The sequence below is a fragment of the Enhydra lutris genome, unplaced genomic scaffold, assembly GCF_002288905.1.
Source record: "Enhydra lutris kenyoni isolate GAN:26980312 unplaced genomic scaffold, ASM228890v2 scaffoldscaffold21, whole genome shotgun sequence".
In the NCBI taxonomy this organism is placed as follows: Eukaryota; Metazoa; Chordata; class Mammalia; order Carnivora; family Mustelidae; genus Enhydra; species Enhydra lutris.
In genome coordinates this window covers 36463049-36489685 of record NW_019154105.1, presented here as the reverse complement: position 1 = coordinate 36489685, position 26637 = coordinate 36463049, and the positions used below count along the sequence as shown (strand labels likewise).

The 26637-nt window shown below is 38.6% G+C and overlaps 1 protein-coding gene across 4 annotated transcripts in view; it reads left to right on the top strand.

The window, feature by feature from the left end:
* Nucleotides 1–26637, top strand: part of LOC111149257 (kelch like family member 5) — a 100230-nt gene that overhangs the window by 13597 nt on the left and 59996 nt on the right. Inside the window, exons 1-2 of one of the 4 annotated variants that reach the window (XM_022506215.1) lie at nt 6169–6622; nt 7793–7891. The exons of 1 other annotated variant lie outside the window; for it this stretch is intronic. In XM_022506215.1, the coding sequence (XP_022361923.1) occupies nt 6243–6622; nt 7793–7891 (479 nt within the window). In that variant the 5' untranslated portion in view covers nt 6169–6242. Of the gene's footprint in view, nt 1–6168; nt 6623–7792; nt 7892–26637 lie in introns of those variants that run through there. 2 more of the 4 variants (XM_022506217.1, XM_022506219.1) reach the window with 2 other exon arrangements.

Here is a 26637-nt window from a genome sequence, read left to right as displayed (position 1 = left end):
AAATTAGATTGTATTACAATTTCACAGTGTCTATTTTTTATTATTGCTCTTATAATTGTTGGATATATTCATTCATTAGAGAAGTATTTATTGATCACCTACTGTCTGCCAGGTACCATGCTAAGTACTAAGGCAACAGTGATTAACAAAAGCTCTGCCGAAGCTTACTTTGTAGTAAGGATAAAGACTGTAAATAAGGGAATAAACATCTGGTATGCTAGGCGATGGTAAGTGCTATGAAAGAATTTCAAGAGTTGGGGGGATAGGGAACAGGGAGGGATCTAATTTATATAGAATAGTCTGTGTATATCATTTTAATAATTTAACAATGTAATGACTTTTAATATGTCCTGATCTTATAAAAATAATTACTGTAAGGAGTACTTCTTATCAGAACTGGCTTAATTTTTGAGCAAAACAATTTTATATTGTTTGGCAAAGGTAGATGAGACAAGAAAAAATGTTACTTAAATATATGCTGAGGGGCGCCTGGGTAGCTCAGTCAGTTAAGGAACTGACTCTGGATTTCTGCTCAGGTCATGATCTCAGGGTCCTGGGATCAAGCTGTGCGATGGGCTCTGTGCTCGGTGTGGGTCTGCTTATCCTTATCCCTCTGCTCCTCCCCATGTATGCTCTCTCTCTCCCTCATAAATAAATAAAATCTTTTAAAAAATGCTAAATTTCATGAAAGCATTAATTCTTAAGCTTACTACATATTTTTCATAAAGAAAGCATGGCCCAAGAATTGAGTTAAAGCTGGGAAATAATTTTTGTAAAGCTCTTTCTAACATGGGGGCTATAACAGGCTACTGTATCAATAGATAATTTTTGAACTTTTTGGTCAGAATGAAGAATTTTCACCAAAGTACCCATGCTTAGACAAGCTTAACCTTAGGCAAAACTATTAAACAGAGGTCTAGCTGTAAGCGATTTTGAGAAAATTCTGTCTTTGAAAAGACTATTTTCCAACTTCACTTGCCTAAATTCTCTCCATTTGTCAGCATTTTCCCTTACTCAATTTGACATCTAAAATTTTTGTAGCCGTATTAGTCTTTTATTTTTTATTTATTTATTATTATTATTATTATTGTTTTTTAAGATTTTATTTATTTATTTGACAGACAGAGATCACAAGTAGGCAGAGAGGCAGGCAGAGAGAGAGGAAGCAGGCTCCCTGCTGAGCAGAGAGCCCGATGTGGGGCTTGATCCTGGGACCCTAGGATCATGACCTGAGCCGAAGGCAGAGGCTTAACCCACCGAGCCACCCAGGCGCCCCAGTCTTTTATTTTTTAATTATTTTATTTAAATATTCTATTTTATTATAACTGTTATTTTATCCTCTAAGTTCTAATTTATTTTTCCTTTGATTGTATTTACTAGAAGGTAAGAGAATACACTGGCAAATTTTTCAAGAGCTGGATCTTTATTAATTCTGTCATTTTATTTCTTAGTGCTTTAGTTTCTCCTCTGATCTTTATTATTTCATGACTCCTTTTAGAGGGCTGATTTGATTTTCTTCTGGAGTAGACTGCTTAATGTATGCCTTTCCTTTTAAATAATCAATGCATTTAGAAAGTTGTAAATCTTAGAACAGAAGAAGCATCCTGCCTCCTATGACTATCAAAGCCATCCACTGCACCCAGGTGCCATTTCTTCCCTTTTATCAAAGTCTTCACTGTTTTTTGCTTCAATGCTTTCCTGTAGTCATCAATCTCATCTTCCAGCTGGATGATTCTCATCATTCTGGTGTGTTCCATATTTTTAAAAAAATCAACAAATAGTAAGCAAATCCATTGCCTTGGTCCCTCACCTCTTCCATCTATAATCCCATCCAGCCTCTCTGTTCAGATTTTCTGAACAAGTTCTGATCATGTCCTTCCTTACTCCTCTCATACTCCATTAACTCTTAAACCCACCTCAGGCTGGGTTTGTCCCCACCCCTTTACTGAAACAGCTCCTATCTCATTTGGCAAAATCTTTATGTTGACAATTCCTGTGGACATTTTTCCTTGTAGGTGGTAGTCACCCTCTTATTTGACATTGTGGCCATGCCTTCGGCCATGAAACACCTTTATCCTTTGACTTGCCTGACACCAGACCTTGAGGATTTTCCTCTACTTCATTGGTTATTTCTTTCCAGTCTCCTTTGGCGGCTTCTCCACCATTAGACTTCTGTTAGAGTTTTTTGGAGCTTGGATCTGAGTTCCAGGAACATTTATCCCAGCTATCTGACACCTCCACTTAGGCGTCTCAAAGGTACCTATAACTTAATATAATGAGAAATGAGCACCAATGCAAAAACTGTAACTAATGAGGAAGTATAATAAAATGACTGGATACAAGATAAATGTACTCAACGCTTTCATTATAATAGAAATAACCATGGGGAAATGAAACTAGAAAAAAATTACTTTATTTACTACAGTGACAAAAAAAAAGAAAGGAACAGAACTTGATAAAAAAAATTTAGTAAGAAAAGCACCGAACCTATAGTCAAAAGATTTTAAAATTTTATTGGTGAGCATGAGAGCTGAATGAACTAAACAACCTATATACTTAGATGTGAAGCCTTAATATCATAAAATGCCAATCATTTCAATTCATATGTAGATTTAAGGCAATTCCAATTAGAATCTCAATAGGGTCGGGACTTTTTGTTGAGGAGAGGATTGGGTAATACTACTTTAAAGTGTATACAAAGGTTAATATCTAAAATTAACTTTAAAAAGTATTTATTTTTTTTTAAGATTTACTTATTTATTTTAGGTGGGGAGGGGCAGAGGGAGAGGGAAAGAGAAAATCCCAAGTAGACTCCCTGCTGAGCACAGAGCTGACATGGGGCTCAATCCGAGAACCCTGAGATCATGACCTAAGCTGAAATCAAGTCAGAAGCTTAACTGACTGAACCCCCAGGTGCTCCAGCTGTTAAAAAAGGATATATATGGAGATAGGAACCTGCTTAAACAAATATTAAACAATTTATGATAGATTATAATTAAAATACTGTACTATTGGCTTAAAAAGACAAATAGTAGAACAGTAGACAAATAGAATTGGTACCCAGAATTGATCTCTGAATATATGAGATGCTACTTAATACCAAAAACAATACCTCAATACAGTGGGAAAAGGGTGGTTTACATTAAAATTGTATTAATAGAGGACTCCTATTAGAAATAAAAAGGGCTCTAACAAGTCAAAAAGATGTAGATAACTTAATAGAAAAAAAAATGAAGAAAACTAAGCAAAGACCCTTTCACCAAGATATCCAGATGCCCAGTAAACATGAAAAGTTACCCAACAATGTTAATAACCAGAGAAATGTAAAGTAAAAAATCAAATGGGATTCCACTGCGCACCTGTATCAGCGAGACTAAAATTTAAGACTGATAGTACTGGTATTGGCTGCGTATGGAGTACCTGGAATTCTCATACAGTTGTAGGAGTATTAATCAGTGAGAACAGCCAAAGTTGAATATATGCATACCTTATAATCTAGCAGTTTTGTTTCATATATACATATATGTATATACATATATACACACACACACATATATACACATATATACATACGTACACAATAAGAATGCATATACATGTGCATCCGATAATACAGACAAGAGCGTTCTCAGAAGCGTTACTTGCAAAATTCTAAAACAAGAAACAACTGAAGTGAGCAAAAGAATATACTTTGATGGTTGTATATTTATATAGTGGAATACCATATAGCCATAAAAACCAACTGTCAGCTGCTACAGACAACAGCACAGATGAATTTCCAAACACTGGTGAAAGAATCCTTTATGTAAATTTTACATAAAGAATCCTTTATGTAAAATTGAATGACGATGATGACAAGATCCTGATGAATTACCACAGGGACATCTCTCCATGAAGTGGGTCCTTACCATGCACTGTAAGACATTTGTCATTTCTGGGCTCCACCCACTCAATGCCTGTGGCACTCTCTGGTCATCCAGCAACTACAAGTTCATTCCTCCCCCCACCCCCTCGTGACTTCCAGAAGCCATTTTGGGGGGCAGGAGCAGAGGCTCTACCCCTATTGAGAATCACAAGGCTAGAGGAATGGGAAGCGCCTCTCTGCGGGCAGAGGTACCTATGCTGACCTTGAAGGATCAGTAAGATCTTAAACCCAGAGACCTTGGGACACAAATAGCATATAAAAGCTGGAATAACATAATGTAGACTCTATCCCAACTGATGAAGCGGCAGGTCCTTGTTGGAAAATAGAAACAAAGTTGGATAGAGTGGAGTTGGAACTGTTGATAGGAAGGAGTGTGACAGAGGTGAGCAGACAGGGAGAATGTCATTTTCCTCTTGAATGGCTCCTGCAGACCGCTGCCAAATTAATTTTCTAAAACATTGCCCTGTTCAACGGTCCACTTAATATTGCCTGTGAGTCTTTACACCTTTGCTTTATGCCCAAGGCATTTTATCTTATCATATTCATTCCAGTTTATGTCTTACTACTCCTTAAAATTAATTAGGTATGTCTGGCTGGCTGATCAGACTGTTATCCCCCTCCCCACACAACTTTCTTTGTCAATATGCTCACTTCATGCTTTTATTAATATCTTTTTTCCTTTATAAAATATCCTCATTCTTTCTATACAGCTTACTATTACCAGAGACCTTCTTTCTAATGAAACTGGTACATACCACCCCACACCATCCCCATATCTGTTTCCTCTTTCTTACGGTATTTATGGTTTGTTCTACGATATTGGCCACAAAATTTTAGATGGTTTTTCATGCCTCTTCTTCTTTTTTCTCTGAGTAATTTTTATTCTTCTGAAGAGCTGTGTGAACTTAAGATCTATGCTTCTCAATATTTTTATAAGCCTCCAAAGTAGCCTTCTTTTGGTCCGTTGATGAATAGGCACTGTCTTTCGAGCAAAACAGCATTAGACATTGAACACCCTGAAAACTTCAATTCGGTATTTGTAGATCACAGTATATTAATATTGCAACTTTATAATGTGTCTTCTACTTAAATTACCAAGTACTTTTTGTTTCAGTAACTCGATTCAATTCTTTTTGAAGGTAGGAACCGAGATGTTATGTGACTGTGTCTCCCTCGAGGCCTACCTGGGTGTCTGGCTCACAGTGACTACTCAGTATTTTAAATTTTGATTGATTTTTTTTAACTCGCTTTATCAATTTGCCTTAACTGTAACTATGTGCAGACCTTTGTTTTGTTTTGCTAACAATAGAGGGCACCATGAAAATACTTGTACACCCAAGAAATAATCCCGTCCCAGTCCTTGGTAGCTTTCTTGAGCCACACTTTCCTCTTTCTAAACCATGTCATACAAATTCAGAAATTATACTAAATCAAAGCAGCTCAATCCTAACTATAAAGCAATACTGGCTTCCAGTTATTTCTTTGAGAAAAGAGTAAGTACTGTCGTATTTTGATCCTTTGTAGTTTTCAGACTTTTTCTTTCTAATCTTTGCCCAAATGAAATCTTACCCCAGATCTTACTGTATTAATTAAATACATTCCTTTCCTGAAGGAAGAAGATAGAAGCGGAGAGCAACGAACAGGAGCCCCACCTTTGTCTCCCTCCCTCTCCTCCTGCCATCTACAGAGCACAGCTTGAAAGTCACTGTAACTCATCTGACGAAAACATGCTTTAAAAAAAAATGATGATTTTGTGATATCTCCTCTGGGAATTTAGTCTGAAACCAGAAACATTTTCGTTTCCCAGTGATTTTTATGTATAAAGGAAAATGTTCTGGAATAAATTCCTGGTTTCAGCAATGGAAGAGTTAATCCACTAAGCAGCCCCAGACTGAGATATTGCCAGGGGATAGTGCTTTCTGTTTCTGTCATTTGTGGTTTAAGAAAAGAGGGTGGTGTTCTGCATTTGAAAGGACTTTAATGAATGCTGTCAGTGTTTGTGAGAGCTAATGGTCAGTATGGGAAAAGAGAGGGGGGAAAGTGGTTGAGCTGCTTCAGGATAGGTGGATGAGAGTTTGCTCTGATTGAACGGAATGTTCCACTGTGTTGCATCGCTATTCATTCTCCTTTGTTCTTTATCATCTGCTCTCTCGGTATAAAAGTTAATGCAGATATATATGTGAATGTGATTTATTGCCTTTCGATCTATTTGTTGTGTACAGGAGGGCATAGACTTCTCTTGTCTTGGTCGGATGCACAAAATCCGGGTGCAGTGCTTTCTGCCCGTTGCCTAGACGATCACTTGGTTTCTCTGAGGATGTCTGGTTCTCGTAAAGAGTTTGATGTGAAGCAGATTTTGAAAATCAGATGGAGGTGGTTTAGCCATCAAGCATCATCTCATTCTACAGTTGACAGCCAGCAGGGAGAATTTTGGAATCGAGGACAGACTGGCGCAAACGGTGGGAGAAAGTTTTTAGATCCATGTAGCCTCCAGTTGCCTTTGGCTTCAATTGGTTACCGAAGGTCCAGCCAACTGGATTTTCAGAATTCACCTTCTTGGCCAATGGCATCCACCTCTGAAGTCCCTGCGTTTGAGTTCACAGCAGAAGATTGTGGCGGTGCCCATTGGCTGGATAGACCAGAAGTGGATGATGGCACTAGTGAAGAAGAAAATGAATCTGATTCCAGTTCGTGCAGGTTGATTATTTTCTTACTGATAGAAATGGGGTGTGGGGGCATATGCTCTATAGTGTTAATAATTCAGTATATATGTATGTGTGTGTATATATATGTAGACCTCTACATACATACCCACATATAACATCTGGGTATGCATATATGGTACTTTTGCTAGGGTTTTACTAAAATGTTCTAATATTAATTTTAATTCTATAAAATTATGAAGACAGCAAGTTGCAATCATTCTGAAATATCTTGTGTTCCATATATAGATGTGGCTCTGCCTCGAAAACAAGATATAGTAGCAATTTTATGCATCATTGTGCAGTTTGCTTCATTCATTTACCTTCTGGAGTCATAGCAAAACTATAGAAGAGATGACATTTTACTTTGCCACAGATTATGGAGTCATTTTTAATTTTAATGAAAATGAAAGGTTTTACAAGGAGATGCACGTTGTAGTTGTCACTCATTTTTTTTTTTTTTAACACCACTGTACTTAAAATAGTATTTTTTCTTACGGTTATCTCTCTTTGTCCTGTGTGTTGCAGCCCTCCAGACTGACACAGGAAATACAGTAGCATGTCTCTTTCTGAGATGACAGTCACTCATTCCTGTTACCTTCACTTCACTGAAAATTGTGCTATTTAGGGAAGTGAAGGACATTCCTTCAGAATATCTGGGAACCCAGAGGGGCTAGATGTGGTCAGCTGCTAAAAGCAGGGAGAGAAGAAGGGAGAGTGAGTTTGAGGAGAGAACATAAAGAAAAAATTGGTTGATTTCTCAATGACTTTATCCATCTTCCCCCTTGGAACCCGGCTTTATCTTTGAAAGGAATTTTCTTCTCAATCAGTTTAAAACTACTATAGCATATTATGTAACAAGTCACAGCATGAAAATCATCTTTCTGGTTCATCTTCACACAAAGATATTTCTCAATATTTAAAGGCTATTGTTTGTCCAATTTGATGACTGGATTCTTTTTAAAAAATTTCTTGGCAGGTTTTCAGGGGGCGCCTGGGTGGCTCAGTGGGTTAAAAAATTTCTTGGCAGGTTTTGATAACACTTGTAATTTGTATGTCGGTTCTTAATTATAGGCATCATAAGAGATGAAGACAAAATGAGTTCATAGATTCAAGTATCTCTTACTTGGGGATATTTATTGCCTTCTCCTTTTCTAACCTTCAGAACATGGAATTCTGAACTATGGTGTTGGAATAATAATAAATATAGACCAGTCGTCTATAATCATTTGTATAACGGAGAGAGGGGCATATCTTTACATAGGTAACTAACTAGTGTATTTAATTTTAAAGATTTTAAATTAGTTTGTGACTTGGCATTAAGTGAATAAGAACCACAAATAATTTTAATATGGAGATCAGTTGAGTAAACATAAAATATGTTTAATATTTTATATGTTTCATTGCTTTGTATTTTCTTTGGAGACTTGTTGCCATAGAAAATAATAATGTATACAGTAAAAGGGTCAGGGTTTATCATTTTTATGGAAATCCAAAAAGTAATCATCTTCCCATTTGAAAATCAACGCAATATATCAAGACTTATAACAAAATCAGAAAAAAAAAACATTCATTTATCATCATAAGTTATAAAAATCTTAACATGTATCTACTACTTGGAGAGATCAGACATATGTGAGTATAAAATCTATATACAATTATAAAGTTGGAAATGTTATACACACATTGGTTGCTATAATTTACTTCCTATGGCAAAGGTAATATGCATAGCTAATGATTATTGAAATCAAGTTAATGTATTCTTTAGTATACATATCAAAATATCATCTTAGTGGGATAATTATTATGAAAGAAAAAGACTGTCCTTTTCTTTTTTAAGCGAGAGATTGCTGTATGTGTACTTCAAGAACATAAAATTGACATTCTTACTTATAGGAGATATAAAAGTAAAACAATGATCTTTTTTAAAAAATCTAAATGTAGTTGTTTTAAAAATGCTAATCAAAAAGCTTGAGAAAGTAAATAATAAGATGGGAATAAATAGTTTACATCTGCAATGACCAAACTATTCCTAAAATAATATTTCAAAAATGAAATGGACTTTTAAAAAGTCTCTGATTTTTAGATAGAAAAGGGAAAATGTGTCAAGGCAACTTACTATTTGCAAAGGTTTGAAATTTCTATCCTAACATCTTATTGCAAAAAAGCAAAAACAACCATTCTAGATTTAGAAATGTCATTTGTGTGTACCCTTCTACTCCTCTGTTTTTTCCTAGATTAAATATATCTGATTCTCACATCTTCCTTCAGCTGAATATTTGATCTTTGTCATAAGGATACATTTATTTGCCCCTAGCTTTTTTTTTCTTAAAGACTTTATTTATTTATTTGACAGAGAGAGATCACAAGGAGGCAGAGAGGCAGGCAGAGAGAGGGGGGGAAGCAGTCTCCCTGCTGAGTGGAGAGCCCTATGCGGGGCTCTATCCCAGGACTCCAGGATCATGACCACAGCCGAAGGCAGAGGCTCAACCCACTGAGCCACCCAGGCACCCCTGCCCCTAGCTTTTTGATTAAGTGAGCAGTCTCCTTAGGTGGTGGCCCTTCTATTGTAAACAAATCAGAAGCTGTCACTGTTAACATCAAAAGAAGCCACACTGATATTCATCAAATTTTTGTATATGACTTGGGAACAAGTTTTTTTCTTTTTCTTACATAATATTTACAAAAGATAAAATACAGTAAACAATTGAGTATGTTATAGATTGGTATCTTAAAAATATTTAAGATAACAGAAATATACCTGATATATGGAGAATTTCTTGTGTAAGCACTCATAATAGTTAACATAGGTAGATCTCAGAACTTAGACTGAAATTTTGAATTATTAGAAAAAAGGGAAAACAGCGGAGTGGTTTTACCTGCACAAAATCCTAGCACCCACAGTGGGTCTGCACAATTTCAGACAGAAGTTAAAGGCATCGTATGTTGCTTACATGTTTGATTAGTTGCATTCTAACTAGAAGACATGTCAGCTTCAGCCCATGGACTTCTGCTAATTTCTCTTGCCGTGCATCTAAGTGATTTTAAAGTGTTCATCAGGGGCTCCTGGGTGGCTCAGTGGGTTAAAGCCTCTGCCTTCAGCTCAGGTCGTGGTCCCAGAAGCCTGAGATAGAGCCCACATCAGCCTCTCTGCTCTGCAGGGAGCCTGCTACCTCCTCTCTCTCTGCCTGCCTCTCTGCCTACTTGTGATCTCTGTCTGTCAAATAAATAAATAAAATCTTTTAAAAAAATAAAAAATTTAAAAAAAAAAGTGTTCATCATGGTGCGCCTGGGTGGCTCGGTGGGTTAAAGCCTCTGCCTTCAGCTCAGGTCATGATCTCAGGGTTGGGAGATCGAGCCCCACATTGGGTTCTATAATGAGCATGAAGTCTGCTTGGGATTCTCTCTCTCCTCCTTCTGCCCCACCCTGCTCATGCTCTCCCTAAATAAATAAAATCTTTAATAAAAGTTTTCCTATTTTAACTTTGATCTTAGGTCTGTAGCCTAGCCAGCATTTTCTTGATGGGAATCATCTAAGTCATTACCTTGATGTTGAAATACAACCCTTATTTTTCACACTGTGAGGAATTTTGGGCCCTAAGTGAGGGTTGCCAGTGTGCAGTAGTTACTAAGACCATAATTCAGGATGAATTCTTTTTTTTTAAGATTTTATTTATTTGACAGAGACACAGCAAGAGAGGGAACACAAGCAGGGGGAGTGGGAGAGGGAGAAGCAGGCTTCCCACTGAGCAGAGAGCCCGATGCGGGGCTTGATCTCAGGACCCTGGGATCATGACCCAAGCCGCAGAAGGCAGACGCTTGACGAGTGAGCCACCCAGGTGCCCCATTCAGGATGAATTCTTATGAAGGCCAGAGGAGTTTCCATTATGACCCACCATGTGACCATAGATGGTATGAACACAGTTTACATTTCACTAGACTTGGCAACTTTGAAATTTGAAATTATATAATTCTTTTTGTTTTTTTTTTTTAAAGAGTTTATTTATTTGACAGACAGAGATCACAGGTAGGCAGAGAGGCAGGCAGAGAGAGGGGGGGAAGCAGGCTTCCCGCTGAGCGGAGAGCCCCATGTGGGACTAGATCCCAGGACCCTGAGATTATGACCTGAGCCGAAGGCAGAGGCTTTAACCCACTGAGCCACCCAGGCGCCCATTCTTGACCTATTGAGGGAAATTTCATTATTTCAAGTTTTGTTCACAAATTTAGAGTTTAATATTTTATATGTCAGATTTGTATGTCACATTTTAGTCAATATGTGTAAAATATTACTATACTTTATAAATATTCAAAAATGGTAACAGCTAACACTAGCTGGGTGCTTAGTATCTGTTTTAAGCACTTTAGTATGAATTCATTTAGTCTACACAACAAATTTCTGAGATAGCCACTGTTCTTGTTCTAATTTTATAGATGAGCCAATGAGGAACAGAAAGGCTAAGTAATTTACTCAAGGTTAGTAAGTGAATTAACACTGCATTTTAAAAAATAAACTTTGTATTTTTACAACTGTTTTAGATTTATAGGAAAATTGAAAAATAGTATAGTGAATTCCTTTATACCCCAAACCCAGTTTCTCCTCTTTTTAATATATTAGTATGATATATGTGTTACTATTAATAAAACAATATTGATACATTATTATTAACTAAAGTCCATACTTTATTCAGATTTTCTGAATTTCTGCCTAATGTACTTTTTCTTTTTTTCTTAATTTTTTAAAAGATTTTATTAATTTATTTGACAGAGACACAGCAAGAGAGGGAACAGAAGTAGGGGGATTCAGAGAGGGAGAAGCAGGCTTCCCACCATATAGGGAGCCTGATGCGGGCTCAATCCTAGGACCCTGGGATCATGACCTGAGCTAAAGGCAGACGCTTAAGGACTGAGCCACCCAGGTGCCCCTAATGCCCTTTCTCTGTGGTAGGATCCCGTCCAGAACACCATGTTACATTTAGTTATCATGTCTCCTCAGGCTCGTCTGGGTTGTGACAGTTTCTCAGACTTTCCGTGTTTGTGATGACCTTGGCAGTTCCGTGTTTGTGATGACCTTGGCAGTTTGTGATGACCTTGGCAGACCTTGGAGTAGGGTCAGATGTTTTGTAGAATGTCTTACTCAGCTGAGATTCGTCTAATGTTTTCCTCATGATTAGGCTGGGGTTAAGACCACAAAGGTAAAGCGCATTTTCATCACATCGTATCAAGGCTCTGTACTATCAACCTGAATTATCGCAGCCGATACTGACCTTGGTCACTTGGAAGTAGCCTCATTTTGAGCCCAAACAATTAAGATGTAGATTTCGTGCTCACAGCCCAGTCTGCGTGTGACTATTTCAACTGTCCGTGACTCTTTCATCACCAAGTTCAACTTGGGTTAACCTAATAGTTAATGATTCATTCTAACCACTTTTACCTTCTCTCCTCAGCTGATTTTCTTAGCCTGGTTCTTGAAAATGCCAACCCTGGCCAGTTTACAGGTATAGCCTCTTAACAGGGCCACAGTGTTTCACCCACAGTCATCTGTCTGACCCGTGTTAATCGGTTCCTTGTTCCTCTGTTTCAACTACAGATGTGGACACTATTCTTTGACTCCTCTTGAAGGCACTGAGGTCCTCCTCTTCTCCCAACGAGGAGTTATCTTCGCCTTTTCTCAAGTCCTACCTCCTTTCTCTTGCCCCTCGTTACGCTGTCTCTACCTCTCCTGGTTTGAACCAGTATATTAATTCTGGTGCAGTCTGAAATTAAATCCTCAACATTTCCACAAATGCTGTTTTCAGAGATGGCAGAGAAGTTCAACTGTACCGTACTTGCATCTGGGGAGGATCTGTTTCGTCCTCCCTGACACGTATATGCCCAAGTCAGAGCATGAATTCCTTTGACATAAACAATGGAACTTCTTCCCACATGACACTTTGTGCACGCACGTGCAGGTGTGTGCGTGAAAGTGTATGCACATGTGAGTGTTAAGTTTTCTGTACAGAGTTCAAGGAGCTCATGAACCCTCTGTCTGCTGTACCATTCTGCTTTCTGGGCTTTAAGCAAATGAAATTGACTGGCTGACTGAAACAGAATAGGCATGGATGGGAATCCTGTTAGTTCTCAGAACGGCCAGGAAAGCTGCAGGATCAGCCTAGGACAAAGGATAGGCACTTCGGTTGCACAGCTGGCCTTCACAGCTCCAGATTTGCAAGGCAGATGAACCTGCCTTTATCCATTTACTGCTTCTATTTCATTTTCATCCATTTGGAACTAGAATGTGAGGCTTTATATATTTTTTTAAGATTTTATTTATTTGACAGAGAGAGATCACAAGTAGGCAGAGAGGCAGGCAGAGAGAGAGAGAGAGAGGGAAGCAGGCTCCCCCTGAGCAGAGAGCCCGATGCGGGACTCGATCCCAGAACCCTGAGATCATGACCTGAGCCGAAGGCAGCGGCTTAACCCACTGAGCCACCCAGGCGCCCTGAGGCTTTATATTTTTAATATTAGATATATTAGGCATGAAAACAATCAACACACACACCCCCATGTGCACATAGCCATAGAATTTGGTCATTTAACTTTAGGGAGCCGATCAAGTAAGGAGTAGGCTAAGATGATAGAGTAAGAGATTCCGAAATACAGTGGCTCAAATAAAATAGAAGTTTATTTCTCTGTCTCCTAACAGATGGAAGGTGGCTCAGGGCAGTTAGGTAGAGCTGCTTCTCAAGTTCACTCAGTGACCCAGATTTCTTCCATACAGTTTATCCATCCTGCAGGGTATTATGTCTTTTTTTATGTTCAAAGCCAGCTTACTCATCTCCCCCTCTGCATTCTAGTCCACGGGAGGGACCCGCAAAAGAAAAGGGAGGACGTTAAGCCAACAACACAAGTTGCATGTATCATTTCTGCTGATAACACCATTCTGTTGTTGCAGACGGAGACAGATGGCCACAACTAGTTGGAAGGGAGGCTCCAAACTGTTATCTTCTCTGAGTATAGCCGTGTGTCCAGCAAAACTCCTTACTGCCGTAGAAGGAAAGAATGATTTAGGAGTTAAAATCAACAGGTGCAAAGGTGAAGACAGCTCAACAGAATTCTTCAGATCGAATTTTTTAATTAGCTTTTTTCCCCACATTATGTAATATTTTTACCATAGAGACATTGGAAAATAGAGATAAGTAAAAAGAGAAATATAAAAAATCACTAATTATGCTCCCACCCCAAAATAACAGCCAATAACAATTTGGGGAAGTGCCCTTTCAGTATATTTTCTATACATGTGTAAAAAATATGTATTTTGAGAGTGAAAATATGAATCTTCCTGTAGATATTATTTTGTAAACCACCTTTTTTTTTTTTTTTTAAAGATTTTACTTATTTCTTTGACAGAGAGAGACAGTGAGAGAGGGAACTCAAGCCAGGGGAAAGGGAGGAGAAGCAGGCTTCCCGCTGAGGAGGGAGTCCAATGTGGGGCTCCATCCCAGGACCCTGGGATCATGAACCGAGCTGAAGGCAGATGCTTAATGACTGAGCCACCCTGGCATCCTGTAAACCACTTTTTTCCCTAATGTAAATACTAAAATCAAGTCTTATTTTGTCACAAAAGACAGGAGCCCAACTCAAAGTGACTTAAGCAAAAACTAGAGTTTTTTTGGTTTGTATAAATAAATAAAATGCCCAAGGATAGAACTTAGCTCTATCCATGGCTGAAACCAGATACTCAAACACCACCAGAAATTGATCATTCTCCCTATCTAGATTCTGTTTTCCTTTGTGATGGCATTTTCTCAGGCAGGTTCTCAGTGTGGTAGCAAAAGCCACTTAGGTTTACTTTTTATCAGCTTAGCAACCCCAATGGAAAGAGAGTGACTCTTCCAGGAGTGCCAGCCCACATCTTGAAATTGACTCTGACTGGCCTTGTTTGCATCATGGGTTCACTCAAACCAATCAGAATTGCCCAGAGATAGGATAACTTTTATGAGCTTGTTCATTTTTGCCTGGGGGGAAGATTCATCTCTGCCCACACCATGTGGACTGAGCTGGGGAAAGTGTGGTTTCCCAAAGGGTAGAAATGGGTCTGGATAGGCAAAAACAGTGTCCACTAAAACAGTTTTCCATGTCATTAACTGTTCTATCTTTTTAGATGACTGCATCACCCAACCTCCCCCACCCCCCCATGCACAGAAAAACCTGTTTAACCAATGTTCTTTTTCCTTTTGGAATTTAGATTATTTCCAGTATTTTCCTGTTAGAAACAATCTGCAATGTGGTAAGGTCTATATACCACAGATGATTGTTTCCTTTGGATAAAGTCCCAAGGATGTGCGCATTTTTAGGGTGTTTGATTTGTATTCTCAAAGTCGCTTTAGGAACATTACTAGTATTTTAATTCTCAGCACCATTGTATGAAAGTGTCCGCTGGCCCTTCCCATTCATACTGACTATTATTTAATAAAATTTGATTCTTATAAACATTTAATTGTCTTCACTGTAGATATTCTGATCAAGGTGCCAGGAAAAAAGACTTTGAATTCTAAAATCAAAAATCTATGTCTTGAGAAGGGAGGAGGTGAAGGTATTCTCTTTCCTTTCTTCTTGTCATTTCTCCTTATATACCTGACTTGTCCCCCGCTTTAAAGGAGACACCCCGAATCTTCTTCCTCACCCACTTAATTCCAAGGCGCATTTCAGATCTCACCTGCTACTTGTCGCCTTTCCAAACAATAGTTCGTATTGATCTTCCCCTTCTCTGTATTCCAATAGCAATTACTCTCCAGTTGGGGATGTACACAGTGATCAGCTGGAGAGATGGTAAAAATAGAGTTCTATTTACATTTTCTCTTATGCTTTTTTATTGCGAGGTAGTTGGCACGCCATGTTAGTTTCAGGTATACAACTGCGATCATTTACATACATTATGAAGTAATCACCATGATAAATCTTGCTACCATCTGTCACTGAACAAAGTTGTTACCATATTATTGACTATATTCCTTTATCTTATCGTTTCAAGCTCTATTTTTTTCCTATGTTTTAGAATATAAATAATAACTGTACAATGGTGTCTGTATATCCTTTATAAATTAGTAAATATCCATGCATTTGGGCACATGCTTAAAAAGATACCGGAAAGGATATGCATAAAAAAGATTTAGAGACTGCTAGCCTATACCGAGGAATTTGCATTCTTATTTTACATTTGTGGTTTTGAATATTTGTAGAGGATGCCAAAAGATTCATGATCCAGTAACTTGCACTTTTGCAAAAGCATGAATTCTGAAGGCCAGAAGCTCTGAGGCAGGTAGCTGGGAATAAATCACTTACCGAGGGAGCCAGCCACGCAGACCAGTTAGCCTTTCAACGCAGCTTTGTTTTTGCCGCAAATCTACATATAGTGTAATTCTTAGGAAGTGATTTTTAGAACTTATTTTGAAAAATCACTCCATGAAGAAAGCCTAATGCAAATTCTGATGACAAAAGGGAAGAATCCAAGTGGTTTTTACCACTTAGTGGTACCAGTGGTCCTGGAACGTATTTTGTACGTGCATTTGCGAGTGTGCACATGTGTGAAGACTGAGGAATTGCAAGGGCGGGGCAGTGTTGCTATTTAATTTTTTTTTTTTCCAGTTCATGAAACTTGACTCTTTACATTCCTTCCTAGAAGGATCCTCTCTTCCTTTGCGTCCCTCGGTTTTTAACAACTGGGGCAGTACTGCATATTAGGAGTTATTCTGTAAATAGTTGATGACTTGATTCTGTTTGATACTTGCCTCTTTTCTATGTTTAGGCATTTTTCTGAGTTACAAGTTCATTGCCTACTGCCGAGGAACAGTGGGCTAAAAATTAAATGTTTCTTTGTAGCCCAGAAATAGCCAGCCATGCATAGTTCTCTACAGTGAACATCTGTTATGAATGGTTTTAATGATTTACCATCCTAGTTACATCATATAAATAAAATGAAGCAGAGATGTTATAGTTCCTCTGTTATCATGTAAAAGATTGAGTAGGATCTCCGGGAAATATATATTAAATGCTCTGTAAATGGCCTGTTCCCAAATATCTCTGTTATGGGTTTTGAGTCTACCAAGTTTACTAAAGACCATTTTAATTAGGAAATAAGAGATTTAGTTATAAATTGATAATGCTGGGAATTGTTTTTTTAAAAGACAGCCGATCAGCCAGCCAAACAATATTATATAAAGACAAGAGACAGGCCTTTCCATTTGCCATTTAAACCAGAGGTTCTATTAACAGTAGCTTACCTTGATTCTGTACTTCTTCTATGCTAGGGCTATCCATTCATCATTTCATTTAATGGTCTCCCATGAGGGATCCTTTAAAGAAAATACTGTGTATTACTTATTCCTGTTTTGCTATTGAAAAAGTTAATAGAACTTTCTGCACTGACGGAAATGTCCTATATCTATACCATTCTTTTTTTTTTTTTAAGTTTTTTTATTTTAAGATTTTATTTATTTATTTGACGGAGAGAGATACAGTGAGAGTAGGAACACGAGCAGGAGGAGTGGGAGAGGGAAAGCAGGCTTCCCACCAAGCAGGGGGCCCGATGTGGGGCTCTGTCCCAGGACCTGGGATCATGATCTGAGCCCAAGGCAGATGCTTAATGACTGAGCCACCCAGGCGCCCCTGCACCATTCATTTTGGCAACCATTATCCCCCTGAAGTTACTGACTTTTTGAAATATGACCATTCTAACTAAAGAACCGAATTTTTCATTTAATCGTAATTAAACCAGAATAGCACCATGAGGCTATTGCTATTGTATTGGATAGCACAGCTCTAGAATTTTCCTAAAATGGTCTTGATCACTACACTGTACCTCTCCAATTCGACTGTCCAAACCAAAGTACATAATAGGAAAAGAAATAATTAGAAAATATTAGCATTGTAAAGGAGTCATAGTATTAAAAGCATTCCGATTAGCCAGGGATAGAGATGTGATCTCTGTCCCATGGAAACCGAAAAGATTCTTGCTCTCTTACACCCAGCAAAGGGGCAGCCACACAGCAGGAGACATTTGTCTAGAATTTTTTTTTAAAGATTTTATTTATTTATTTGACAGAGATCACAAGTAGGTGGAGGCAGGCAGAGAGAGAGAGAGACAGGGGAGGGGAAGCAGGCTCCCCGCTGAGCAGAGAGCCTGATGTGGGGCTTGATCCCAGAACCCTGGGATCATGACCTGAGCCTAAGGCAGAGGCTTTAACCCACTGAGCCACCTAGGTACCCCTACAATTCTTAATTCTATGATATTTTCTTTCTGTGAAATTACCCTCATTCATATTGTAGCATCCTTCTCCTTTCATACCCTTAGTCCTTGAGCTCACTGATGCCCTGGGGTAAAGGGAGGCAAGAATTTCCATTTCTCTCTGTGAGTGGTTTGGCGAACACTCTGGATGCTTCCTGATCTTGGCTTTGTAACTGGCTGGCTGTGTGTCTCTGATTACTATGTTTGGGCCTTGGATTTTCTCATATCAAAATAAGGGAATTAAATTAAATACATAGGTTGCTCCTAGATGTAAAAATTCCATATATAATTCTTCTAATTGTCAAGATCCTCTAACTGTATGGAGATACAGTAATTTTTTTAGTAAATTCTTGTATTATTAAAATTATGTATGTAAACCCCCAAATTTCTTAAAAACAAAACAAGAAACACTAGAAGGCTGTGCAGCTTTCATGCTCCTTTTGTGAATGGGTGACTTCACTTTTCCATTGGCTACAAATCGGAAACCTGCATTCCTTAAGATCCTTCATTTGTAGCAGTGGGTGGAAGTGATTTCTGTACCCAGCAATCTCAGTAAATTAATTGTCCCATTGAAATAATATGTTTATTTAACATGTGATGGCAGTGGAAGCCTTGAAAGCAAATAACAAAGTTTGAAATGTTAATTTAGAAATATGTTATTGTTTGTTAATATGTATACATACACATATTGATTCTCATTATTTACCTTTGTGCTCATTTTAAAAATAACAAATATTCTATTAAGTTCAGCTAGTTCATTTAAAATATTTTAGGCAAAGAAATTCAGTTGACAAATATTTGAAGTCTCTATCGTGTAAAACTATGTTTTGAACCTGTACGTTCATCACATGCTGATTTGTATAATGTCTCTGTCTCTCCGTGAAGTGCACACCACACTGCTTTTCAGCCCGTGATGTGTGTTCAAAACACCTTTCGAAAAAATGTGAAGTTCAAGTCCTACCTCGGACCTAGTCAATCAGTCTTAGAGAATGAGGCTCTGAATGCAGATGCTGAAAGGCTCCCCAGGCTATTCTTATGCATTCCAGAAGTTAAAGAACCATTCTGAAAATTCCTGAAAAGAAAAGAGATGGCCTTTACCAATATCAAAACTAGCCTTATAATCATATTATAAATTTCTTTTGTTCTTTCAAAAGTTAATGTTGATTATTTGTCACTCAAAAACATTCAACTACCTCACTCTCCTGCCCTTACTAAGAATTTAATATAAGGAATGTGATACGGGGGCTCCTGGGTGGCTCAGTCGCTTAAAGCTTTGCCATTGTCTCAGGTCAGGATCCCAGGGTGCTGGGATCCAGCCCCATAAGCAGGCTCCTTGCTCAGCAGAGATCCTGCTTCTCCCTCTCCCCACTACTTATGCTCTCTCTCTTTCTGTTTCTCAAATAAATAAATAAAATCTTTAAAAGAAAAAAAGAAAGAAAGAAATGTGATACAACATCTAGGAACCCTAAGAAGTACTTAATTTCCTTACTTAATCTTGTTCTTAAAAGAATTTGTGGTTCATGAAAATTAAATGTTCTGATTTTCTTTCCTTCTTAGATCAGTAAAACTCATGATCATTTGTCAGCATTTTGACAATATAAAACTTCATTTTATTAAAATGTTTTAAATCTTCAAATTGTTATGCACTAAAGTTACCGTCATCCGTTATTGCTCATGTTATGTTTTCTCCTAGATTTTAAAATAGTTTTAAATTCTCATTCATTTGCATAAGCAAAATATAATTTACATTACTCAATATATTTTTATGATAATTACCTTAAATGTAAATTTGATTATATTATCCTGGGTTTTCCAAGTCATTACACCAATAATGTTCATAGTGTATGACACATGCATTCTAGATACTATATATTTTGGTTCTATTATTATTATTATTATTATTATTCGTTCTGTTACATTTATCCTCCAAGAACATTTTTTAGGGCCCTTATTTGTATGTGTTAAAAATGCGTCAGGCTGGGAGAGTTTAGGCAGAGACACTGCTACATTCTAAAACTCACAAACCTCCATACAATGTGAGAATTCTTGTAACTGTAGCCTATGAATGTTCTTACCTGAGTGACCTTCCATGTGTGTATTTTATTTTATTTTATTTTATTTATTTTAAAGATAGTATAACTTGAACTCAGGGAAATGCTTTCTTTTAGTCATTCATTGCCACATACATTTTTTTTTATTTTATTTTTTATAAACATATATTTTTATCCCCAGGGGTACAGGTCTGTGAATCACCAGGTTTACACACTTCACAGCACTCACCATAGCACATACCCTCCCCAATGTCCATTACCCCACCCCCCCCCCCCCCCCCCCCCTCCCCCCAGCAACCCTCAGTTTGTTTTGTGAGATTAAGAGTCACTTATGGTTTGTCTCCCTCCCAATCCCATTTGTTTCATTTACTCTTCTCCTACCCCCTTAACCTCCCATGTTGCATCTCCTCTCCCTCATATCAGGGAGATCATGTGATAGTTGTCTTTCTCCGATTGACTTATTTCGCTAAGCATGATACCCTCTAGTTCCATCCACATCGTCGCAAATGGCAAGATTTCATTTCTTTTGATGACTGCATAGTATTCCATTATGTATATATACCACATCTTCTTTATCCATTCGTCTGTTGATGGACATCTAGGTTCTTTCCATAGTTTGGCTATTGTAGACATTGCTGCTATAAACATTCGGGAGCACGTGCCCCTTCGGATCACTACGTTTGTATCTTTAGGGTAAATACCCAGTAGTGCAATTGCTGGGTCATAGGGTAGTTCTATTTTCAACATTTTGAGGAACCTCCATGCTGTTTTCCAGAGGGGTTGCACCAGCTTGCATTCCCACCAACAGTGTAGGAGGGTTGCCCTTTCTCCGCATCCTCGCCTGCATCTGTCATTTCCTGACTTGTTAATTTTAGCCATTCTGACTGGTGTGAGGTGGTATCTCATTGTGGTTTTGATTTGTATTTCCCTGGTGCCGAGTGATATGGAGCACTTTTTCATGTGTCTGTTGGCCATCTGGATGTCTTCTTTGCAGAAATGTCTGTTCATGTCTTCTGCCCATTTCTTGATTGGATTATTTGTTCTTTGGGTGTTGAGTTTGCTAAATTCTTTATAGATTTTGGACACTAGCCCTTTATCTGATATGTCATTTGCAAATATCTTCTCCCATTCTGTCAGTTGTCTTTTGGTTTTGTTAACTGTTTCCTTTGCTGTGCAAAAGCTTTTGATCTTGATAAAATCCCAATAGTTCATTTTTGCCCTTGCTTCCCTTGCCTTTGGCGATGTTCCTAGGAAGATGTTGCTGCGGCTGAGGTCGAAGAGGTTGCTGCCTGTGTTCTCCTCAAGGATTTTGATGGATTCCTTTCTCACATTGAGGTCCTTCATCCATTTTGAGTCTATTTTCATGTGTGATGTAAGGAAATGGTCCAATTTCATTTTTCTGCATGTGGCTATCCAATTTTCCCAACACCATTTATTGAAGAGGCTGTCTTTTTTCCATTGGACATTCTTTCCTGCTTTGTCGAAGATTAGTTGACCATAGAGTTGAGGGTCTATTTCTGGGCTTTCTATTCTGTTCCATTGATCTATATGTCTGTTTTTGTGCCAGTACCATGCTGTCTTGATGATGACAGCTTTGTAATAGAGCTTGAAGTCCGGAATTGTGATGCCACCGACTTTGGCTTTCTTTTTCAATATTCCTTTGGCTATTCGAGGTCTTTCTGGTTCCATATAAATTTTAGGATTATTTGTTCCATTTCTTTGAAAAAAATGGATGGTACTTTGATAGGAATTGCATTAAATATGTAGATTGCTTTAGATAGCATAGACATTTTCACAATATTTATTCTTCCAATCCATGAGCATGGAACATTTTTCCATTTCTTTGTGTCTTCCTCAATTTCTTTCATGAGTACTTTATAGTTTTCTGTGTATAGATTCTTAGTCTCTTTGGTTGGTTTATTCCTAGGTATCTTATAGTTTTGGGTGCAATTGTAAATGGGATTGACTCCTTTAATTCTCTTTCTTCTGTCTTGTTGTTGGTGTAGAGAAATGCAACTGATTTCTGTGCATTGATTTTATATCCTGACACTTTACTGAATTCCTGTACAAGTTCTAGCAGTTTTGGAGTGGAGTCTTTTGGGTTTTCCACATATAGTATCATACCATCTGCGAAGACTGATAATTTGACTTCTTCTTTGCTGATTTGGATGCCTTTAATTTCCTTTTGTTGTCTGATTGCTGAGGCTAGGACTTCTAGTACTATGTTGAATAGCAGTGGTGATAACGGACATCCCTGCCGTGTTCCTGACCTTAGTGGAAAAGCTTTCAGTTTTTCTCCATTGAGAATGATATTTGCAGTGGGTTTTTCATAGATGGCTTTGATAATATTGAGGTATGTGCCCTCTATCCCTACACTTTGAAGAGTTTTGATCAGGAAGGGATGCTGTACTTTGTCAAATGCTTTTTCAGCATCTATGGAGAGTATCATATGGTTCTTGTTCTTTCTTTTATTAATGTGTTGTATCACATTGATTGATTTGCGGATGTTGAACCAACCTTGCAGCCCTGGAATAAATCCCACTTGGTCGTGGTGAATAATCTTTTTAATGTACTGTTGAATCCTATTGGCTAGTATTTTGGTGAGAATTTTTGCATCTGTATTCATCAAGGATGTTGGTCTGTAGTTCTCTTTTTTGATGGGATCCTTGTCTGGTTTTGGGATCAAGGTGATGCTGGCCTCATAAAACGAGTTTGGAAGTTTTCCTTCCATTTCTATTTTTTGGAACAGTTTCAGGAGAATAGGAATTAGTTCTTCTTTAAATGTTTGGTAGAATTCCCCCGGGAAGCCATCTGGCCCTGGGCTTTTGTTTGTTTGGAGATTTTTGATGACTGTTTCAATCTCCTTACTGGTTATGGGTCTGTTCAGGCTTTCGATTTCTTCCTGGTTCAGTTGTGGTAGTTTATATGTCTCTAGGAATGCATCCATTTCTTCCAGATTGTCAAATTTGTTGGCGTAGAGTTGCTCATAGTATGTTCTTATAATTGTCTGTATTTCTTTGGTGTTAGTTGTGATCTCTCCTCTTTCATTCATGATTTTATTTATTTGGGTCCTTTCTCTTTTCTTTTTGATAAGTCTGGCCAGGGGTTTATCAATCTTATTAATTCTTTCAAAGAACCAGCTCCTAGTTTCGTTGATTTGTTCTTTTTTGTTTGTTTGTTTCTATTTCATTGATTTCTGCTCTGATCTTTATGATTTCTCTTCTCCTGCTGGGTTTAGGGTTTCTTTCTTGTTCTTTCTCCAGCTCCTTTAGGTGTAGGCTTAGGTTGTGTACCTGAGACCTTTCTTGTTTCTTGAGAAAGGCTTGTACCGCTATATATTTTCCTCTCAGGACTGCCTTTGCTGTGTCCCACAGATTCTGAACCGTTGTGTTTTCATTATCATTTGTTTCCATGAATTTTTTCAATTCTTCTTTAATTTCCTGGTTGACCCATTCAATCTTTAGAAGGATGCTGTTTAGTCTCCATGTAATTGGGTTCTTTCCAAATTTCCTCTTGTGATTGAGTTCTAGCTTCAGAGCATTGTGGTCTGAAATTATGCAGGGAATGATTCCAATCTTTTGATAACGGTTGAGACCTGATTTAGGACCGAGAATGTGATCTATTCTGGAGAATGTTCCATGTGCACTAGAGAAGAATGTGTATTCTGTTGCTTTGGGATGAAATGTTCTGAATATATCTGTGATGTCCATCTGGTCCAGTGTGTCATTTAAGGCCTTGATTTCCTTGTTGATCTTTTGCTTGGATGATCTGTCCATTTCAGTGAGGGGAGTGTTAAAGTCCCCTACGATTATTGTATTATTGTCGATGTGTTTCTTTGATTTTGTTATTAATTGGTTTATATAGTTGGCTGCTCCCACGTTAGGGGCATAGATATTTGAAATTGTTAGATCTTCTTGTTGGACAGTTCCTTTGAGTATGATATAGTGTCCTTCCTCATCTCTTATTATAGTCTTTGGCTTAAAATCTAATTGATCTGATATAAGGATTGCCACTCCTGCTTTCTTCTGATGTCCATTAGCATGGTAAATTCTTTTCCACCCCCTCACTTTAAATCTGGAGGTGTCTTCGGGTTTAAGATGAGTTTCTTGTAGGCAACATATAGATGGGTTTTGTTTTTTTATCGATTCTGATACCCTTTGTTTTTTGATTGGGGCATTTAGCCCATTAACATTCAGGGTAAGTATTGAGAGATATGAATTTAGTGCCATTGTATTGCCTGTAAGGTGACTGCTGTTGTATATTGTCTCTGTTTCTTTCTGATCTACTACTTTTAGGGTCTCTCTTTGCTTAGAGGACCCCTTTCAATATTTCCTGTAGAGCTGGTTTGGTGTTTGCAAATTCTTTCAGTTTTTGTTTGTCCTGGAAGCTTTTAATCTCTCCTTCTATTTTCAATGATAGCCTAGCTGGATATAGTATTCTTGGCTGCATGTTTTTCTCGTTTAGTACTCTAAATATATCATGCCAGCTCTTTCTGGCTTGCCAGGTCTCTGTGGATAAGTCTGCTGCCAATCTAATATTTTTACCATTGTATGTTACAGACTTCTTTTCCCGGGCTGCTTTCAGGATCTTCTCTTTGTCACTAAGACTGGTAAATTTTACTATTAGGTGATGGGGTGTGGACCTATTCTTACTGATTTTGAGGGGGGTTCTCTGAACCTCCTGGATTTTGATGCTTGTTCCCTTTGCCATATTGGGGAAATTCTCTCCAATAATTCTCTCCAATATACCTTCTGCTCCCCTCTCTGTTTCCTCTTCTTCTGGAATCCCAATTATTCTAATGTTGTTTCGTCTTATGGTGTCACTTATCTCTCGAATTCTCCCCTCATGGTCCAGTAGCTGTTTGTCCCTCTTTTGCTCAGCTTCTTTATTCTCTGTCATTTGGTCTTCCATATCGCTAATTCTTTCTTCTGCCTCATTTATCCTAGCAGTGAGAGCCTCCATTTTTGATTGCACCTCATTAATAGCTTTTTTGATTTCAACTTGTTTAGATTTTAGTTCTTTTATTTCTCCAGAAAGGGCTTTTATATCTCCCGAGAGTGTTTCTCTAATATCTTCCATGCCTTTTTCGAGCCCAGCTAGAACCTTGAGAATCGTCATTCTGAACTCTAGATCTGACATATTACCAATGTCTGTATTGATTAGGTCCCTAGCCTTTGGTACTGCCTCTTGTTCTTTTTTTTTGTGGTGAATTTTTCCGCCTTGTCATTTTGTCCAGATAAGAGTATATGAAGGAGCAAGTAAAATACTAAAAGGGTGGCAACAACCCCAGGAAAATATGCTTTAGCCAAATCAGAAGAGATCCCAAATCGTGAGGGGGGAGAAAGGGGATAAAAAGAGGTTCAGAAAGAAAAAAAAAAAAAGAAAGAAACAATTAAAAGAAGAAAACCAATAAAGAAAAAATATAAAAAGGAAAAAAATATATATATATTAGATAAACTAGTTAAAAAACATTAAAAAAGAAAAGGGTATAAGTTAAAAAAATTTAGCAGAAGAAGGGAAAAAAAAATTGAAAAAGAAAAAAAAATTAAATTAACTGCAAGGCTAAAGAATCATGGGGAGAAAGCCATGAGTTCCGTGCTTTGCTTTCTCCTCCTCTGGAATTCTGCTGCTCTCCTTGGTATTGAAACTGCAGTCCTTGGTAGGTGAACTTGGTCCTGGCTGGGTTTCTTGTTGATCTTCTGGGGGAGGGGCCTGTTGTAGTGATTCTCAAGTGTCTTTGCCCCGGGCGGAGTTGCACCGCCCTTACCCGGGCCGGGCTGAGTAATCCGCTCGGGTTTGCTTTCGGGAGCTTTTGTTCCCTGAGCCTTTTCCGTAGAGTTCCGGAGGGCGGGAATGAAGATGGCAGCCTCCCGGTCTCCGGCCCGGAGGAGCCGAGAGCCCGGGGCCCCACTCCTCAGTGCGCCCCCAGAGAACAGCGCCCAATTACTCCCGTCACCCTGGCCTCTGGCCGCGCTCCGAGCTGACCAAGACTGTGACCGGTTCAAGGTAACCCCGAGCTTAGAGCTTACTCCTCGGCTCTGTCTCTGTAGCCGGCTTCCCCGATCTAATACCTGTAAGCTCTGCGACACTCAGAGACCCCGATCCTTCTGTGACCCTGCGGGACCTGAGGCCACGCTGACCCCGCGTGGGCTTCACCCCAGTTAAGCCTCTGGAGCGATGTCCCTCAGCGGAACAGACTTTGTTAAAAGTCCTGATTTTGTGCTCCGTTGCTCCGCCGCTTGCCGGGAGCCGGCCCCTCCGCCTGCGGTCTATCTTCCCGTCGCTGCTTTGGATTCACTTCTCCGCCAGTCCTACCTTTCAGAAAGTAGTTGATTTTCTGTTTCTAGAATTGCTGTTCTTCTTCTCTTCGATCTCCTGATCTCCCGTTGGATTTGTAGGTGTTTGCAATCTTTAGATAAGCTATCTAGCTGATCTCCGGCTACCTGAAGTAGTCTCAGCCTGCTACTTCTCCGCCATCATGACTCCTCCCGCCACATACATTTTTTTAAAAAAGATTTTATTTATTTATTTGAGAGAGGGAGAGGGTGAGAGAGAGCATGAGGGGGGAGAAGGTCAGAGGGGGAAGCAGACTCCCCATGGAGCTGGGAGCCCAATGTGGGACTCGATCCCGAGACTCCGGAATCATGACCTGAGCGGAAGGCAGTTGTGCAACCAGCTGAGCCATCCAGGCGCCCC